We start from the raw sequence: 20,742 nt of genomic DNA on the forward strand, positions 1-20,742 counted from the left end.
AGTTGTCGTCTTCTTCTTCTTCTTCTTCTTCTTCTTCGAAATTTGCACTTCTCTGAATTTTGCAATGCAGCTCTCCAGCCAAGGAATGTGTGCAAAAATGCATGTGCTAGGGTAAATAATGCATTAAAAATGTATTTTATTGAAAATAACATTAAAAATGAGTATATTGGGGAAATTGTTTTGCAAAATCATGTACATGGTTGGGGAGGTGTAAATTAGTAGAAATTCTCACCAAAATGCTGGGAAAGATTTAGAAAGAATCTGTGAATTGATGCGGAATTTTGGAGAACTGAATTTAGGATTGGGGAAAACGAGAAACAGAGAAACTTAAAAGAACAGTTCCACCCATCCTTAGTGAATGTGTTTGTGTTGCTCGTTTTTGGAGAAGGTGGAGTCATATTTGAGGAGGCCAACTGAGTGAAGAAGCACATCCAAGTAGTTGGGTTGCCCCCACCCCATCCCAGGCCAGTTTTCCCCAGTTCAACACCACCACAGATTGCTGATCTCTATCGCCCTGGGAACTGGGCCAAGGGACAGGATCCCATTAAAGCCATGCAGCCAGAGAACCAACTCTGCCACTCCACCTCCCCGGGGGCAAAAAATGCCCTACAAAGGGAGACTCTGCAGCAAGGCTCCTTGCTTTGGCTATTAAAGACAATTATTTTAATTAAGGGACAAGGACATGATGTAAGTAACGTCCTCTCCTCGTTCAGTGTCTTAATACCACTCCCTGTGCGCCTCCTGCCTGGCTCTTTCAGTAACCAGTGCTGTTTTGAGCCCTAATATTACTACAGAGTCCTATTAGGGAGTCACATCAGTGCTGTAAATTTAGCAAAGATGCTGAGAGCTGCCTGGGGCAGCTTGTTAAGGGGCTGGAATTTGAGGTTGCAGAGTTCTTTCAGGACCATTTTCCCAGAGTCTGGGTGGAGGCCTTTATCTTTCTCCTCTTCATTTTGGCTCTCTCCCACCCAACCCCACCAACCACTTACCAAACCACCAGTTGTACAGAATAGAGTCTGGATTCTACCAGTTCAGACTGCTGATTGCAGGGAGTCAATTTTTCAGCACAGCCTAACCCACAGCTTGAAAAGTTCATTTTAAAGCGAAAGAGTTCTATTTCAATTTGACCCATACAGAACTGATTCCCATTCCTATTGGTTCCTTTACAAAAGAAGAAGAAGCTAGATTTTTCTATGTCCAATTCATGCTTCATCCAAATGACTCTCCGGGGGGGGGGGGGTCAAGCTTTCAGAGAGCTACAAGCTTCTATGGAAAAATATAAAATATACTTAAGATTAAGAAAGAAGAAAAGCATTCTCTCTCTCTGTGATGTCCTTCCACCCAAAGATAGAGAACGAGCTTTTTATTCAGACAGACTTTGGGTTTGTGATCTAATTCCATGCTTTCTCTTCCCATTCTTGAAAGGTTTTAACTGGCTGTAATTTATTGATTGGTTTTCCTGCTCTTTTTATCCTCTCCTATCATAGTTTTTATCTTTTATATATATAGGGCTGTACAGTGGTGCCTCGGTTTTCAAACGTAATCCATTCCAGAAGACTGTTCGACTTCTGAAACATTCGAAAGCTGAAGCATTTACTTACAGAAAACTCAATACGGAAGCCGTGTGGCATGTTTGACTTCCAAAAAGCGTTAGAAAACTAAAGCAGTTACTTCTGGGTTTTCGGCGTTCGGAAACCAAAACATTCAACTTCCAGGACATTCTAAAACCAAGGTGCCACTGTATTTATATATATTTATTACCTGCCTTAGGAGCTGTGTGCGGAAAGATGGGATAGAATTACATTGGAACAATAAACAAAGAAAATTGTTAGATCCATTGCCTCTTGTGAAGTCCACTATACAGACCTTACACAAATTACCTGAGGGGCAAGAATCGTATATCCCACTCACATACCTCTCAACTGTCCCACTTTAAGCAGGACATCCTAGAATTATAGACGCCATCTTGGCTTCTGAGTGGATCCTGGGATGTACTGCTTTGGCTCCCGCAAGAGCGTAGCCCCAAAAGACACCCATTTCGGAGGGCCATGCTCTCTCACAAGTCACATGACTCCTGTGGTAGCTCGTCCCTGAAAGATGTGCACCCCAGTTTTCCTCTGTGGCATGTTAGAGGGTATGCACTTATTTTCTCCCACTTCTGCAAAGCAGGCCCAAGGTATCATATATCAGTCAGTTAACCCAGCTGATGATCTTCCAATGCAGCTTTCTGCGTTAATTCCTTAAGCTGCAGTCACTATGGATAATAAGGGCAGCCCATAATCACGCCCTAAAGAAGCATCCAGAAAGGCAGGCAGCTGTGTTGATCCTTTATATATAAGGATCATCCAATGGTAATAAAACAGTGAGCTGTCAAAGGGCGGTGTAAGGGTATTAGCGCTGTGCTGAAAACTTCTTGTTCGTTTCCTCACCCACCCATTCTCCATCAATGGGGGGGAAGAATTGCACTCATAATAATTGAAGTTGAGAGGGAAAGATGGCGACATTTTCAAGGTCAGAGTACAGGATTTTTAAAATTGTGGCTGCAGGTCCTGCTATCCACCTGCTTGCTATTGGAAAATTCACTTATCCACACCCAAAGATTTATGCCCAACCTTGCCATATGCACCATGGATTCACTCATCCAAACAGCCCATTTCCTTACTTACTTCCTTGTTTGTTTGTGCTTTGTTTTGGCGGCAGCCATTTTGGGGGGAAACCATGGTGGGAGGGAGTGAGATTGGACACATCCGGGAGCAGTAGAGTCCATACAAATGAGCTTTCTACATTGTCTAGGAAAGGGGTTATATGTGCCATGCCAAACCTGTTTTCCAACCCCACCGTTTTCTAACTCTAGTAAGCTTCGCTCCAATAACAGGCATCCTTGCTGGTGTGAACAAAAAGCACCAGAACTACTTGCCTCTATGTTACAGCTCGGTACACAACTGGCCGGGTGCTTATCGGTTTTGTGTGGCCTAGTTCAGGGCAATGAGTGCCAAGCAAATCGGCCAGAACTCTTCAGAAACACCAAGGTGAAACGGAGGCAGAGCAGTCCCCATGTGTCGTCCTATCCTCCACGGAAATATGGAGCTTCAAATTTGGGAGTGCTGGACTGTGTGCATTTATGCAATACCATTTTCCTGTACAGTGGTACCTCTGGTTAAGTACTTAATTCGTTCCGGAGGTCCGTTCTTAACCTGAAACTGTTCTTAACCTGAAGCACCACTTTAGCTAATAGGACCTCCTGCTGCTGCCGCGCCGCCGGAGCACGCTTTCTGTTCTCATCCTGAAGCAAAGTTCTAAACCTGAAGCACTATTTCTGGGTTAGCGGAGTCTGTAACCTGAAGCGTATGTAACCTGAAGCGTATGTAACCTGAGGTACCACTGTATCTTTGGAAGTCCCTTGGCCTTGATCTGAGCCAAAGTGTGCAAATGACTCTTATCATGCTTCCTCGTTGCGATGCAAAGGGAAGCCATCGCAAAGAGGTGGTGGTGAGCTTAATTACTAAATGCTTCTAAAGCAAGAAAATTGCAGCATCAATCAGAAAGCCTTGCTTTGCGCAGGGCAGGGCACAGTGGCAGGACTGGCTGGCTGTGAAGCTAATTGCTGGACCCGGCTTACGCAATATATATCTATATATTGACACCACCAACAGACTTCCTGCTTTGCTAGCAAGATGTGGTCCAGCCAGTTGCCATTCATCAACCCACCTAGGAGGCCAACCATTGAATGCGACCCAACTCTGCGCAGATTCCAGGGCTTCCCTCTCCCTCGGCCCCACCTGAAAAACAAGTGAGTCAGGGCACCTTCAAAAGGAAGGTGTGGCAAGGGAGATAAGGGAAGCAGCAGGCACGGGGACTACAAAAACAAAACAAAACAGGGAACACCCCCTGCAAAGGGGATATAAATGAACTGGAGGAACTGGACACATTGCAAGGAGAGGAATTAAGAACTGGAAGGGCACTTGGAATCTGACAAAGGGACAATGTGCATGAACTGGAAAAATTAAATGCAGCTCCCTTCCATGATTGGCTGGAAGATATGTACAAACTCACTACACATGAACAAGTTGCATACAAATGTAGACTTGCCATGGACAAATTTAGCGATAGTTGGAATTCATTTTTATAAATACAGTAATAAGCTAAGGTCTGGTTAACTATAATGACAATTTTTTGAAAGGTATACAAGTTTTTGGTGCCTCCCCCATTCTGTTTTGTTTTTACATGTGTGTTGCTTCTTTCTTCTTTGCATATTATCTTACTGTGCACTGGTAATTATGTACTTTTTATCCTTCAATAAAATAATAAAATAAATAAATAAATAAATATAATAATAATAATAATAATAATAATAATAATAATAATAATAATAATAGAAGAAGAAGAAGAAGAACTGGAAGGGTACTTGCTGTGAAACACCCGACTAAATTCCACAGTGATTTACTTTATTGCACTGCAATTATACCCACTGCTGAAGTCTGTGAAAATTATTTACTATCCAGTGCAGAAGTAATAAGGGTTGTGTGAAATGCCCTCCAATTTTGATATTAATCTCAAAATCAGCACATTCCACACAGCTGAACAAATGTCTAGAAATGACGCCTCGGCAATCATCCACATTGTTTCAGTGATGCACAGCACTGCTTTGACCCCCTGGCAACGGTTTCTTCTGAGCACCATTTTGATTTCTCTTCTTTGCCCTTAATGCTCTTGGACTTACTTGCCTGCCCTGCTCTTCAGCCTGGTTGGCTAGCGATGATCCGTTCTATTATATTTGCAAGTGCTCACGTCGTCACTGTATTGGATGTAGCTTTGTAGATGGGATGCTGCTGGCAAAACTCGGAGGTTGCCACAGCCAATAAGATTAAACACCAACAAAGGCCAACGAGGTTGGGGACTTTGAGAGTAAAAAAAAGACAAATGGCACTGGGAACAGCATGGAAACGATTTAAGCGGGCTTATGAATGCCATAAATTGCTGAAAAAGAAAGGCAGTGTTCATTACAAAACAAGGCAAGTCACTTAGATTTTACCCTTAGAGTAACCAGCAGTGGGGATGCGGGTGGCGCTGTGTGTAAAAGCCTCAGCACCTAGGGCTTGCCGATCGCAATGTCGGTGGTTCGAATCCCCGCGGCAGGGTGCGCTCCCATTGTTCGGTCCCAGCACCTGACAACCTAGCAGTTCGAAAGCACTCCCGGGTGCAAGTAGATAAATAGGGACCGCTTACTAGCGGGAAGGTAAACGGCGTTTCCGTCTGCGGCTCTGGCTCGCCAGAGCAGCGATGTCACGCTGGCCACATGACCCGGAAGTGTCTCCGGACAGCGCTGGCCCCCGGCCTCTTGAGTGAGATGGGTGCACAACCCTAGAGTCTGTCAAGACTGGCCCGTACGGGCAGGGGTACCTTTACCTTTGACCAGCAGTGGTGACATGCGAATTTTGGAGGGGGCTGTGGAGTGATGTAGAGAGTCATTGTTTCTGTGAGATGTGGCCTCTGTCACATCTGTGATGCAGCGAACTTGAAGCAAAGTCTGCCCTCTCAATGGGGGCGATTGTGGGTCCGTGGCTCAGTGGTACAGCATCAGCTTTGAGTGTTAAAGGTCCCAGGTTCTATCCCTAGGTCCAGAAATTGTGGCAAAAAACTCCACCACCAGCAGTAACTGGGAGCCCATCAGAAATTGCCCAGTGGATTGCACCCCACCTCCTCTATATCATAGAGGCAGGAGTGGCCTGGTCTGTCTCTGCTCCCAAGGTGAAATGGGAACTGCCCCCAACTTGGCAGCCCCAAAGCTCTTTACGGTCCACCTTTTTAGGTTGAATAGTGAACTGAATGTCATTTCCTTCTTGCCAGTGCCCCTCTCTCTGGTTGCTTAAAAACGAAAAAAGCTTGCTAGCACTGCATGCCAATGGAGCTTTATTAAGTACAAACCCCAAAATTTGGGAACTGTGCCATTCAGGCAAATTTACGAAGCCCCTCCTAAACGCCTGTGTTAGTTAGAAGACTTTTATCTGTTATAAAAAAAAACTCAATGAAAAGTACTTTAAAGAAAAAAAACCACTCCATATTTGAAACTATAGACTAGCAAGTTCTGTTTCTCGAAAGGACAGGGGTATTTACCAGGTTTGACGTGTTACTTATTGCGATTTTTACGGGGCAAGGCAAAACATTGGGTTTGTGCTCCAAAATGGTGCAAATGGAGTCAATCGATGCTGCCAGCTACAGTGCCATTAAGTAGGATCCCAGGTTTTAGTATCAATTCCTCATTTTTGGAGTGGGGTTTGTGGTGCAGAAGGGTTTGAAATTCTTGCAAAAGTTTGGGACCGGTTTGGAGTGAATTGGACAATACTGGGTTTGGCAGGGATACCTGTGGCCCCTAGCCTGAGTATCAGTTACTCAGTTTGGGGAGTGGTACAAAACATGGGGTTTGCAGTACAAAACTATTGCAAAAGTTTGGTACCAGTTTGGAGTAAATCAGACAATGCTGCATTTGGGGGTGTTAACTATGAACCCCAGTTTGAGAAACAATTGCTCAGTTGGGGGGTGGTACAATACACAGGGTTCTCAGTACAAAACAGCACAAAATGAGTAAAATTATTTGGCACCAGTTGAGGAAATCCCAAATTTGGGGGTTTATACTTAACCAAGCTCCTGAATGGGGTGAGGGGAGAGTCAAGTCTTTGAGAAACTGGTAATCAAATTTCTCTCAAAGAAGACCACACTGCGGTTCTAACTTCTGTAAAGAGCTTATCACACTATAGATGTTAATGAGTGAAGCCAGGATGTCTATGCTATCGTCTCCAGCAACTGTTTTATGAATGGCTGCTGTTAATAAGGCGATTATCACTGTCTGTGGTATCTGCATTTCATTTTTCTCTGTCCTCACTGTTTACAATCCTCCCCTCCCTGGCAACATCTATATAACACATCATGCACATAGCAACTTAGACTGTAGTATATGAAAGCTTATGCCACCATTAAGGATGAGCTAATCTGTCAATTTCACTTATTTCAGTTATAAATTAAGTTCTCCATGTTAGTTTGTGCATGTTTTCTATAAAGCCCTCAAGGAAAATTCATCAGTATCTTAGTGCAAATTTCTTCTCATGTACACATTTTTGTGTGCCATCTTCCACAATACAGGGGTACTTTGGTACACGAATGGCTTGGCTTCTGAACAAATCAGCTACTGAACACCGCAAACCCGGAAGTGTTCTGGTTTGTGAACGTTTTTCGTAAGCCAAACATCCAATGCAGCTTCTGATTGAGTGCAGGAAGCTCCTACAGCCAATCAGAAGCCGCCCTTTGGTTTTCGAACGGTTTCGGGAGTTGAACGGACTCCTGGAATGGATTAAGTTCAAGAACCAAGGTACCACTGTATGTGTATAGTGCATTTTTGCACGTTCTTTTCACCAATATATGCACATTCTAAACAGGTGCGTGCATTCTTGTATATGTTTCTTTGCTGCAGAACTGCATTGCTAAATTTGGAGAAGTGTGAATATCAAAGGATGGCTCTCTTTTAGTTTTCACATTGTTTCATAAAGGGATTGTGAACTGGACTGAATCTCTCACACAGCTCTCCCTACACACAGCTCGCTCTGTACCACATCCTTCAGCATCCACCACCTGAGGCAGCTGCCTCTTTCTGTTCAACGGTAGCACCAGCCCTGCACCAGTCCCACAACTCCCCGATAAATGATGGCAGCCCCCAGACACAGATACTGTTTCCTGCTCCCACTAGGTAGGTTTATTGAGGGGTCTAACCAGAGGGCACTGTGCTGAGAAATAATCAATGCCTCATCATTGTAGTCTAGGATAATGCTAATGCTGGGCCTGGCAGCAAGGGATGTCAAATTTTAATAGCCCCTTACACCAAAAACTCCTTGCGTGTAGAAACTTAGCACATCTCGATTCCCCACAACCTTTCTCCTTGACATGCTAGCTTTCCACATGCAAGGCACTTCCGAGATAAGAGAAGCATTCAAAACAATTGCCAACCGGCGTTGCTAAGTGGTGCTGTCCCAGGGCAGCTGTGGTGTGTGTTTTTCCTTAATATTTGAATTGGCTTTCATGTGCTGCTGTCTGTAGCTGTTCTTTAGCCCTTGAACAGCAACCTGGAAAGGCCTGAACAGCACTCTGCGCTGGTGAGTCATCTGCTGACAGCAGCAAAGTCAGCCCTAAACACAGGTTTGAGGACAAGGCAGATTCAGAGTTTGTCACAACAGATCTCAGAATGGGGAGCACATGGGAATCATGAACAGGACCTGTGAGGTCTCTCACACAGGATCAGAAAGAGCCCACAGACCACTTATTTTCATTTCACTTTCCCTCCTTCCCCATTTCATTAAATATTAATTTTCTTTTTGTTTCTAGCTACATTTTTTTCAAAACAGCTTCTTTTCATTGAACTGAAGTGTGATTTTTGTTCTGTAATATTTTGTCATTTCTATGGTTTGCAAACTTCTTTCTGCCTGAGAGATGGAGATTTCCACTGTCTCAGCCACAAATATGGATTGTCTGGACCTCATATCTTTGTTTTACCCTTAGAACACGTAACATTGTGTTACAGAGGATCTTCCATTATTGTTGTGTTTTTTTAAAAAAAACAAAACCACAAATAAATATGAGATTTAGTGGGGTATATAAAATTCAGCATCAGACCTTCCCTGTGATCTTAGGCTGAAGTAATAATAAAAATAGCAGTAATACTGACAACAGAAAAATCAGCAGAGCTCTTTTTTCTCCCACAATGCCTTTCCCAACATGGTGTCCTCCAGATGTTTTGGACTATTGATCCCATCAGCCCCAGTCAGCACAGCCAATAGTTAAGGATGATGGAAGTTGTAGTCCAACCATATCTGGGCTGCACAACCATGTTAGTGAAGGCTGGACAGGGACATTGTGTTGAGTGTGTTTGTGGAAATTGTGACCAGCACCCGCAAATGCTACATCTAGAGCATTAGGTGGGGGGAAATGTTGTTCAGGAGCCATCGTTTTTCTGTAGTTATTTGCTGTTGTCTCTGAAGAAAGAGCAAAGGCAGAGCCAACACAATCTGGCATTTCACCACTTTAGATCGAACATCAATGCATTGTTCAGATATCTATACACCTATTTTAAAAAGAACCCAGAATTTCCCACCAATTTTGAGAATTGCCTTATGCAATTCCAGTCTCAGCCACTGCTTCCCATCCACCTTCTGCTTCCTGAGCTACCCCGTCAAAACACACACTTCCAAACAGAAGATTAATATTGCAGAAACATTTTATGGAATAACCTGGCAAAGTTAGAAGCAGTCCGGGGCACTACAGCCTGTTTTCTTTAATCCCCCAAGTCATGCTCCACAGTTGATGCTAGCAAAAGGCATTGAGAGTTGGGCGTGCCAACACAGCTTGCCCCCTCCCCTGGCATAGTTCCTTTGCCAGGGCCAACCAAAGCATTCTTGGTCCCAAAACTTGGCCTGGAACCAGTCTGAAATGGATCCAGATCATTAATTTCATCCAGAAGTGCCTCAACCTGTTCAGCTTATTTTCCTGGGAAAGCTTAATGTCTTGAGTAAGAAATGGAGCTTTGCTGATCACTTCTTATATTCTGAATGTATGGAAATTGCAGTCATCTTATATACCAGAAACAAAGAGCTAAAGATGGATTGTCTACACTACCACTAGACAAAATCATGGAGCACAAGGCTACCAATGACGACTAGGCAAGGCAAGTACATGTAACTTGCAGGGTCAAATGCCTCAGAATTACCAGTTACTGGGGAACAGCAGTGAGAAAGGTGCTGTTGCTTGTGGGCTTCCCATAGGTATCTGGTTGGCCACGGTGGAAAACAGGATGCTGGGCCTTTTGTCTGATTAAACAACACTCTTCTTAAATATCACTTGCTGGGGTAACATTTGGAGGAGGAAGGTTGCCCCCTAGTGGTCCAGTGATTTGTGGCACTTTCCCTAAGCGTGTTGCAGCTACATGGTTAACAAATCTACGGTTCCCAGGATTTTTGAGGAGAAGCCATCGCTGATCGAGGTGGCATGACAATGCAGGTGGGACTTCTCTTTCACTTGCATCACCATCATCATCTATTCCGCCTGGCTTTCAATTTGAATTTAGCCTGATATTTTATTCCCCTTCCTTCCTTCCCTCCCCCTCCCCTTTTTATTAAGGTTACCCGCTCTGGGATCCCACAGCTAATTCTCCCCTGGCCTCCTCGCTGGCCCAAATAGGACTAATTTAGCCAGCTGGCCCTGGTGATCATCTAATGTTTATTGGATGGATTTCCCCCTAAATTGATTTTTGAACTTTGAATTTGTTTTTTTACTTCTTTTTTTAAAAAACTTTATTAAAGATTTTCTTGTTTTACAGAAGTATGTGTAATGTCTCTCATATTTTTTTCCATGTAACATTTTTACAAATCATTGGGGGGGGGGGGAGAACTTTGAATTTGTTATTCACGCTTTTATACTGTATTTTATGCTGGTTTTTTTGTTGTATCACAATTAAGTGTTTTAAATTTGTTGTTAGCCGTCCTGAGTCCAGTTTTCTGAACCAGGAAGGGTGGGGTATAAATAAAAAATTATTATTATTATTATTATTATTATTATTATTATTATTATCATCATCATCATCATCATCATCTCTTCCTCCCCCCTCTCCCATTCATTCCTTCCTTCCTTTCCTTTGGACAGCGACGTGGCTGTTTGAAGCACCCAAGCCCCACCGCTCTTGATAATTTGCCTCTCCCTTCATTGCCTCCCTGCTCCTGCCAAGCCCTGCTCCCAGGGGGCCATTCTCACTTTGGCGCAACATGCAAAGGTTGGTGTCCAGTGGCCAAACAGCATAAGTGACCCTCTCCTTCATGGATCGACCTTTTCAGAGTAAAGAGAGAGTTTCTGCCTCCATTTAAAGCACTATTACGCTACTTTAAACAGCCATGGCTTTCCCCCAAAGAATCATGGGAGATGTCAGTTGTTAAGCATGCTGAGAGTTGTTAGGAGACCTCTGTTCCTCTCACAGAGCGACAATTCCCAACGAGGTTTAACAATCAATCCCTCTTTCTAGGGGGCTATGGGAATTATAGTTCTGTGTGGGGAGCAGGGGTCTGCCAACAACTCCTAGCACCCCAACAAACTGCAGTTCTCAGGATTATTTGGGGGTTAAAAGTTAATGACTGTTAAAAGTGGCCTAAGAGTGCTTTAAATGTATGGTGATGATGTGCTCCAAGTCTCAAAAAAATCATCCAAAAATAGCTAACCTTTCCCAGCATTGTGTGTGTGTGTGTGTGTGTGTGTGTGTGATGTTTAAAAAACAAAACAGAGCACATAAGATAGTGGTAGGGAGGAATCAGTACAGGCCACTAAAAATTAAAACATTCATTTATTAGAATATTTATGTAAAAAGACTCTCTTTACACTTCTTTTTTTTATACAATAGTTGTTTTTTTCATTGCTTTATCAGCTCCCGCTGGAGAGAGAACATTTGTACATGAAAGCACATACAGGCTACTGCGGTCTACTGATCTCTGCTCAGCCTGAAGCAGAGCGCTATGGCAAGGCCCAGGTTAGGTCGAGAGTACACAGAGCCGTGTGGTGGGAGTGGGGGCGAGACGGATGAGCCCCCTTCTGCCGCTCTTCCCCCCTCTTACCTGTGCCGCTTGCAGCTCTTCCCCTCTTGTGTGTTTGTTGTGGGGGGAGCATGCTGGAGGAAGGAGAGGGTGTTGCTATTTGGGTGGGAGAAAAGATGGACAGGTTTGCACAGAGAGCTATTAACAGGCCTAGTCTAGCCGTCCTGGCTGGAGCCAGGATGCACCAGACAGAGCGAGCGGCAAATCACAACACCATTTTTATTTTATTTTTGCGCAGGCAGACACTGTATGGCTAAAAAGGCACAGCACAGGGGGCAGAAAATTAAAATGCCCCCTTCAGGATGGGGTGGGATGGGGGTGAGGAACTAAGAACTACTGGAAGGGGGGGGGACAGCAGGCACCAGCATGGCTCTGTAAAGGGCACACTTCTTGAAAGAAGCTTCGATAACAGAATTGCAATATCCAGAACTGGTGTCTAAAGTGCAGAAACTCATTCTACTCTCTACCTTAGTCTTATCACCACCACCAACACACCCATCCTCAGAAAAGGGGGGGGGGGACAAAACACAATCAGCTCAGACTGGGCAGATATAGATCACTTCAGTGAGGGAGGAACCTAACTCACAGGATTGCCCCCACCCCCAAACCTAGTACCCTCCAGACATCCCACAAGCCCTGTGGGAGACGAAGACACAAATATCTGGAGGGAGCCAGAAAGGCTGCCCTCTTGTCCTCCAGATATTAGACTACAATTCCCATCATCCCAGGCTGTTGGGCATGTTGGCAGATATTGATGGGAGCTGTAGTCAAGCAACCTGTGGAGGGCCATAGGGCCCCAAACCCCCTGGTATAGAGTGGAAAGCAACCTCACTGAGCAAGACAGTTCTATGCCCCTTTCTGAATTCCTTTCTTTTTCTTTGGGGGTAAGCCATGGGGAATCCCTGCAATGCCTTCACAGGAAAGCCATCTTTGGCTAAGGGCCAACTCTACGAAGTGAGCAGACCACTTTTTGATGAAGCTCGTCATTTGAGAATGCAGGGCAGGGGTGCAGCTGAAAGACTCCCATATACCCACCTATCTATAAATACCCAGCATATTGGAAACAACCATCTCAGAGCAAAAATTATAACCCGCACTCAGATTTCCCCCCCCTCCCCTTCACATGTGAGAACATTCAATTATGCCCCTTCCTCCACCTGCCGCTTTGAAGAGGCACCGTCTCAGCCATGTGATTTGCTTGCTCTGTAGGCAACACTTTGTCAACCCCCATCAGGGGGATGGAGGGGATTTCCTGGAACTTCCAGACACAAAAGCCTTGCAATTATTTTGCAAGGTTGGATTTATTCCCGGTTGTAGAATAGTTGTGGCGCTCCACCATAATACATAATTTGGTGGTCAGGGATGGAGACATGAGTTTTATAGGCTAGGATAATGAGGGGCTAGATTTTTGGAAACCAGAAGTAAGGTAACTGAAAGAGGCACTGGGAGCAGCTCTGGGGTAGCCAATGTGGGTGCCCTCCAAAATGGCGGACTCCAACTCCCATCGGCCCCAGCCAGCATGGCCAAAGGTCAGGAGTGATAAAAGCTGTAGTCCAAAACATATGGAGGGCACCAAGTTGGGAACAACTGGCCTAGCACCATCTATCAGAGGAGGATGCCCACTGCAGAGTGAAGGCTGGAGGGAGAGCAGAGTCTAGCAGGCAGGTGAGGGAAAACAGAACTGAGAGGAGCTCGTCAGAGGGCGATGGGTCATAAACCAGTTAAAGGATGCCTCTGTTGAGATAGTTCTCTCTGAAAGGAGAAGCAGCTGGCTCCTCTGCAGCTGATATTGCTAAAAGGTAACGCCCAAACCCAGCTACCTATTAGAGTTCATGCTCTCAAGTTTATAGGCAGAAAAAAAAGGCTATTAAAGCTTTTCACAGAAGCAGCCAATCTGATATCTTCCAGACATTTTGGACTACAATTCCCATCAGCTCCAACCTGCATTGGTTGTGGCTGATGGGAAACTGCATACCCAAAGCATCTGCAAGGCACCAGGTTGGCAAAGGACAAGTGGAACAGCCCTCTGCGCAGGCACCCTAAGCGCCCTTTGTAGAATAATTTGACGCCTTTTAAAGAAACAAATACCCTGTGCCGTTGTTTTTTTAAGGTTAAAATAAACCAGCAATTATATATGTACAGCCATGTATTCGTCTTTGGTCAACAAAATGCTCTTTGTGTGTGTGTTTTTAAAAGGTAATTTGGATTATAAGATGAGAAAGTGGGTAACTCCAGGAAAAGAGGGGAAGGTATGCTGGAGAATTTTAGACAGGTGACGACATGTGATCAGTCCCTGGTGTCGGAGCACACTTACCGCTCAGGTTCTAGGAGCAAACAGCTTAGTTACACTTAACAGACTTGCGAAACGAAAAGAAACCAGGTGACTCTGAAATTTGGAACGTCCAAAAGGCTAGAATAATTTTCTTATGGCTTCATGGGATTTTAAAAGAAATCCACAAACTCTATATGATTGGAATGCTTTGTTAACCCAACCAACCACCTGGTGCAGAAAACTGGTGTCAGAAAAATGCCACACTCCTTCCAAGCCAGAAGTGCTCTAAAATAAAATTTTAAAAATCACGCCTGGTTTAAAGCACGCCTGGCTCAGTGTTTTCTTTCAAGAGTCCTCTTTAGCGGAGAAGCTACTGCCAACGCCATCTCTAGAAGACGACAAGCAAAATATACAGAAAAAAAATGAAGAGAAGTGCAGCTGGTGATTTAAAGCCATACCCGAATCCCACAGAGTTCCACTGGCCCACAGGAATGCCGGGGACCGGCTTGGGGTGACACAACACGCCACCCCGCCCCAGACTGTGCTATACCTGATACAAGATGCACTTCCTCGTCTTCTCCAGTGTGTTTGGAAAGGAAAATCAGAGCAGCAACAAAGCAAGAAGGAGAAAAGGGAGGGGCTCTCTAAAGTGCAAATGAACAAGAGGCTTCAGGTGTCTAAACGAAAGCAGTCTCTTGGCGCTAAGGGGAAAGGTAGCCGTGGGGCAAAGGATGCCACCCTACCCATCCCAGAGGAAGGGATGCTCCTCTTAATGCGGAAAAGGGGATGAGCAGGGCTCTGGCATTTTTCAGGACAAGGGATTTTGGTCACCCACTATGCCTGCCGCTTTCCTTAGCAAAACAGCCAAGCTGGCATAAGATGTGCATTCCATTTGGGTTATTATTTCTCACTTCCTAGTAAAGCTTCCAAAATGAAGAGCAGAGAGAGAGAGAGAGAGAGAGAGAGAGGAAGAGGAGAAAGCAACTGAGAAAAGCCCAAGGTATGTGTGTGTTTGCAGGAAGCTCCCCCTACTGGTCAGGTCTAGAAGTGCATGGGGAGGAGCTCACTGGCCTTTGGGGATGAAGGGTTCCCCCTCGTCAGGATCGGGCCTAGGCCCAGGGTCACTCAAGCATCGCATTATCCGCTGGTTACTGGGGCTGTCGCCAGTTCCAGGGGTGAAGACGTCATCTGTGCCTGGAGAGGAAGGTTCTTTGGCCCGCATTACCAGCCCCTGCTCATGCTCGTCTTCCTCTGGGGATGGTGGGAGGCGGCTCATTCCCTTCAGTGCCTCGTTCACCAAGTCAACAGATTCTGGAGACTGCGGGGACGCAGGGTCGATGGTGATGATAGGGAGGTTCTCGGAGTCCGGCTTGGGGTCATAAGCTAGAGGGTCTGGAGAGGGAAAGGAAATATCATGTTGGAGGTCAACAGCAGGGATCATTCTGTTGTAACTTAAGGGTTAATTCTGTTGCCAAGAAGCCAGCTAACCAAGAGGGGCTGGAGCTGTTGCTTAGCATCCAATCAGAGTGGGATGGTCTTTGCTGAGGTAGCACTTATTGTGATTGTCTATGTAATTCTGAGGGAGTTTTCTCCCCTGTATATTTGATTGAATATCTAACCCTTCTATGTACCAGGAAAATTTGGAGGAACACTGAAAAAACTCCTGTTCAGTATTTTGTCCTTTGGAAAAAAAGACTTTTTAATACTCACTTAAAATGTGTAGTATGAATATGTTCATGTCCCCTCAATCAACAGCATTAGAGAACAATAATTCATATGTACACTATAAGCATATACAACACTCAAATCCAAGATAAATTTCTGCATCTAGGAGCGCCTTCGTTGCTTGTGAATTGCTGCTTGGTTTCTTCCGGCAACCTGTTTTAAGCTTAGATATACTAGAAGCAAGTATCCCAAATCTGCTGTCCTTTTGACTGGCACCTACCTTGACCAGCACATTTTCATATCTCCCTTCAAATGACTGTGACATGTATATTCAAAGTATGCACACTTTGGGGGCTGCAACCCTGTGTGTGGTTTCTTAGGATGAAAGCACCTTTAAAAGTGCATCTTACTTTTGGGTTAACACATAAAGGATTGCTCTGTAAATTTAATAAATACGCCAAATATTACATGCTAAGTTATAAATGCCACATCTCAGCCTGTTAAAGTAGGAAAATAATTTAGGTTTGATAAGAAAGTATTGCATGTATTTAAATCCCCCCTCCAAAAAAAAGTTTTCAGGTATTTCTTCACCGTCAAAAATATGCCCCTGCAAGACTACAAAATGTCCCTATATTTTACACTCTATTCCTAAACGAAGCCAGTTAAGAGCCAAGGCTGGAGCAGCGAGCAAGTCAATCAAGAGCTGCAACCGCCACTTTGTGGATGGGTAAAGCTGGAACATAAGTAGAGTCCTGCTGGATGAGCCCCAAGGCCCATCTAGTCCAGCATTTGGTACTTACAGTAGCCAACCAGATGTCTGTGGGAAGCCAAGAAGTAGGGCATGAGAAGAGTAGCCCCCCTGGAGCGTTTACATTCATTTTTTGTGCAACCCTGGCAGTTCTCTGAAATGCAGACTGTTGAGTCTCTCAGGACACCACCAGGGAGTTGGAGAACATGACTAATACAGGAGGACAAACAACTTCACAGTGTCCACGAAGTGATGGGTGACAGGGGCAGAGAGGTAAGAATGGGGGTCCAACCAAGTAGAGGAAACTGCTGGGTTTCATTCTTGGGTTCGGGGGGGGGGGGGAGAGAGAGGCTTGTATAGATCACAGCAGGGATGGCTGGGTTTGGTTCCGTTACCTGCTGAGGAGGAGAAGCACCAGTCCTATTTATAGGCAGGGGTCTGATAAAGAAAGAAGAAAGGCACAAGAGAGGAGATCAATCCTTCGCAGAGATCCGTTAGGTACCTCTTGCGGAGACCTGGTGGGCAGGCTCTCCTTTGATCTCAGGGTCTAGCAGAGGGGGGATCAGGAGAAAACATTCACCCAGATTCAACTGGGGTTAAGGACCCTGAAGATTTTTTGCTTCACCCTCAAAGAGTCTGCTGGCTCTCTCTGCTCTCCATCGCTCGGCGCATCCCTTTCCCTGCTCCTCCTGCCTACTGGCAGCATGTGCCACTCTGCATCTTTTGGAAGATCTTCAGCCACCTTGGAGCCCTATGGCACCGGAACCTAGGAGGCTGCCTTATACCATGTCGGAATATTGGTGCATTTCGCTCAATACTGCCTGCTCTGAAAGGCAGCAGCTCTTCGGGAGGAGTCTTTCCTAGCTCCACCTGGAGATGCCAGGGATTGAACCTGGGAATTTCTGGAACCCAAAGCAGTAGCAAAGGCACTTGCGAGAGGCTATTGCTGCAGCTCCACCCTAAGTGGGCGAGCAGCTGCTGGGACCGTGTCTACTCTGCAAGCCTCTCACAAGAAAAGAATCCAACGCTCAGTGCAGAATTCTGCATTCCAAGATCCTCAGCTTTCTCTCCCTCTCTCTGCAAAATACAAATTGTTCCCAAAGGTAGCAGCCTCCCTTTGCTCCAAAATGCATTTAGCCTGGGATGGGGAACCTGTGGCCTCCCGTTGGTGTCAGGCTCCAACTTCCACCAGCCTAAGCCAGCATGGCCAATGGTCTGGGATAATGGGATGTGTACTCTGACAACCTGTGAAGTTCCACAGGTTCTCCAACCCTGCATTAAACACACACACCAGAGTTCCTTTGGTGCCTCCTGCAGATGGTTGCACCATAAGAACAGTCATACTGGATCAGGCCACACACCATCTAGTCCAGCATCTTGTTCTCACCGTGCGCTATGGACAGCCTGCAAGCAGGGCCATTAAAGCGAAACTTGGGCATGAAGTTAGTGGGGTAACTAAATGCTAACACAGCAGCAGTGCCTTGAAGCTTCCTTCCCAAATGGTCCACCATGCCCCGGTTGCAGATTTCTAATTTCCAGAAATTGCCACAGCCTCCTCCCCTCACCTGAGCCAATGCGCGCCCTTGACATGGTGGGCGAATCGATTTTGTGTGTCGGCACCGTCAGGTAGTTGTTTATCTGGAATCAGAAACACAGCAGCCATTAATTAAAGGGCTCTTCACCTCAGAGACTCCAATGACGTCTCCCCTCTTATCTTCCTCTCTTCAAGATGAACTTAAGAAGAACCTGCTGGATCAGATCAGTGGCCGATCTAGTCCAGCATTCTGTTCTCACAGTGGCCAAACAGATGCCCCTGGGAAACCCTTGAGAACAGGATTCTCCCCCTCCTTTGGTTTCCAACAACTGGTATTTGGAAGCCACTGAAAGAGAAACTCACTTTGAACCTCCACCCCAAACTCTCCACCATTACAGCCTTCCTTCCATCCATGGTACCTTCTGTTCCAGCTGCCGAGCCTTCTGCCTCCTCAGCAACATCTGGTTCCAGGCTTCTTCATAAGGGTCGGCCACCAAGGTGTGCCGATTATATGACCGCAACTAGAACAGAACTCAAAAGAGGTTACATATACACACAGAGAGAGCCCCCACCCCCACCCTCCCGGCTGCCATTTGTGTGAAGACAGTGTGGTTTCTACGGCAGATGTGTGGGGTGGGAAATACAACTAGTACCTGTAAAACGACAACAGTGATTCAAACAGAGGCTATCGACTTTAACCAGAGGTGCCCAAATTCCAGCAAGTTTTGAGCTAAGCCACTCTTCCTCTGGGATTATGAGAAACGAACTCCTTGACCATGACTTGCTCAGTAAAAATGTTATCTGTCTCCCAATCAATTGCAGTGGAAAGCCCAGCTAGATTTGCTGTAACATTAGGGTTTTCCATCCAAACTGTATAAAATCTGCAGATATTCAGCCAACAAGCCTGAAGAATTTCAGGCAGGGGGTTAGACAAAAGGGTCCCAGTGTTATAGGCAACTGGGAAAAAGTGGACAAACATAATAACCTAATGATTATCTTAACTAAAGAGAGTTTTCCCACTGTACCAGTTTCACAGCTTTCTCTCTTTCCCCAATTTGTGACTTTTTCGCAAACTGTAGACAGAGCTCCAGCCCATCTCTTCAATGCAAGACAATGACACCAATGCAAAGCAACTAAAAACAAATAAAACGGCTGAACAAATTTTTGTTTTGCTTTCATTCATTCAAATTACTGATTGTTTTTACTACACAGAGAAAATAATCTTTTGTTTAGCCATTGTCGCTAACGCATAGGGGTTCACCAACTTTGATTTTGACAATTCCTCAGTTTGAATCACTATTGTTTTGTTTGACTAGGTTCATCCCCTAGGTTTCAGATGTCGGTGATCTGGGATCATCTTTGCCCACAAAATCTGGGGGTGCTGTCATCTCACTTGCAAGAGTGAACATTTATCTTCTCTTGCAGCCCCAACATGCTGAAGGCTTTGCAATGCCCCTCTTAGCAGACAGGTGGCAGCAGCTGTTCCTTCAGACTTCCCCCTTTCTCAATGCCTTGTCTACCATCATAAGGTTGGGCATAGGTGTGCGCAGGAAGATGCAACAGGTGTCCCCCCAAAGAGGCCCCTCCTCACTACTCATTTCTGCTGCACAGATCAGGAGCCCCATATGGCATCTGTTTCTGCTGTGCAAGCCTTACTGCTCCCCCCAGTCAAGTGTATCATTGCTCCAGGCACACATGCTCATCTGTCTGATGACTACAGGTTCCCTCCTCAGCTTGCAGTCCCATCACTGCCCATCTTTTAGCAGACTGGTCAATTTGCTGCCCCTTCCTTTGAGCCAGACGAAGGCCTTTCTACCCTCAGAGTGATGTTCATTTATTGCCTGAGGCCTCGTTTATTACATCAATTTGTTGAACCAAGCGGCAGATTTATCACATTCATCAATGTACCTGGCCAAGTAACAAAGCAATTCTTTGTTTGCTTCACCAGTTTGCTTGGGTTGCCAGCTGGCTGTAAATGCAGGTCCAGCCCGTATATATTTTTGATGGACTGCGAGAATCGGAGGGATGGTGAGGTGGGGGCCCCTGAAAGAAGGTGCACTGGAAATAGCTCTAACCTACCACAGTTTTCCAGACCAAAGATGCTAACGGGGTCCTCTTTCTTACCCTCTGTCTGGTTTTTTGCAAGTTGGTGCGCAAGATCTTTCGGATTTCCTCCTCTTTGTCCTTTGACAGAGCTGGCAGGATGCGTTCCACAGGCAAAGTTTTCGGATTGATATTTCTGAAAGATTAAGAGAAGGTTAAAAAGCTTCAAAGGTTTGACCTACAAGAGAAAATCAAAATGCTCTATTACTAATTGCACTTATTCATCACTATAAAGCAGGCATCCGCAACCTGCGGCCCTCCAGATGTTTTGGCCTACAACTCCCATGACCCCTGGCTAACAGGACCAGTGGTCAGGGATGCTGGGAATTGTAGTCCAAAATATCTGGAGGGATGAAGGGTGGGGGTGCCTGCTATAAAGCTTATAGAATTAGAACACATGCTTTGCATGCAGGGGGTCCATGCAGAAGATAGGACTGGGAGAGAACCCTGCCTGAAACCCTGAAGAGTGTGGTGGAGTCTCCTTCTTTGGAGGTCTTTAAGCAGAGGCTTGACAACCATATGTCAGGAGTGCTCTGATGGTGTTTCCTGCTTGGCAGGGGGTTGGACTCGATGGCCCTTGTGGTCTCTTCCAACTCTATGATTCTATGATTCTATGATTCTATGCTGCCAGTCAGTGTAGACAATATTGAGCAGGATGGGCCAATGATCTGACTCAGTATAAGGCAGCTTCCTATGAGGTGGGGAAAGTTTTGTTGTGCAAGCAGAAATCCTTACGCTAACAGAATGAGTGTATAGGCCAGTAATGCCAGGTTTTTTTACAGCGGGTTTTAAAAAAAAATTATAG

At 45.4% G+C, this 20,742-nt stretch overlaps 1 protein-coding gene across 1 annotated transcript in view; it reads right to left on the reverse strand.

Annotated features, from left to right (window-relative positions):
• Positions 1-11,349: 11,349 nt before the first annotated feature.
• Positions 11,350-20,742, reverse strand: part of SLC9A1 (solute carrier family 9 member A1) — a 72,984-nt gene continuing 63,591 nt past the window's right edge. Inside the window, exons 9-12 of the mRNA XM_083455048.1 lie at positions 19,959-20,073; positions 18,254-18,355; positions 17,866-17,938; positions 11,350-15,279 (exon numbers count right to left, since the gene is read on the reverse strand). Of these exons, the coding sequence (XP_083311174.1) occupies positions 14,951-15,279; positions 17,866-17,938; positions 18,254-18,355; positions 19,959-20,073 (619 nt within the window). The 3' untranslated portion in view covers positions 11,350-14,950. The remainder of the gene's footprint in view (positions 15,280-17,865; positions 17,939-18,253; positions 18,356-19,958; positions 20,074-20,742) is intronic.

Source organism: Podarcis tiliguerta (genome assembly GCF_965153285.1).
Source record: "Podarcis tiliguerta genome assembly, chromosome: 8".
NCBI lineage: Eukaryota > Metazoa > Chordata > Lepidosauria > Squamata > Lacertidae > Podarcis > Podarcis tiliguerta.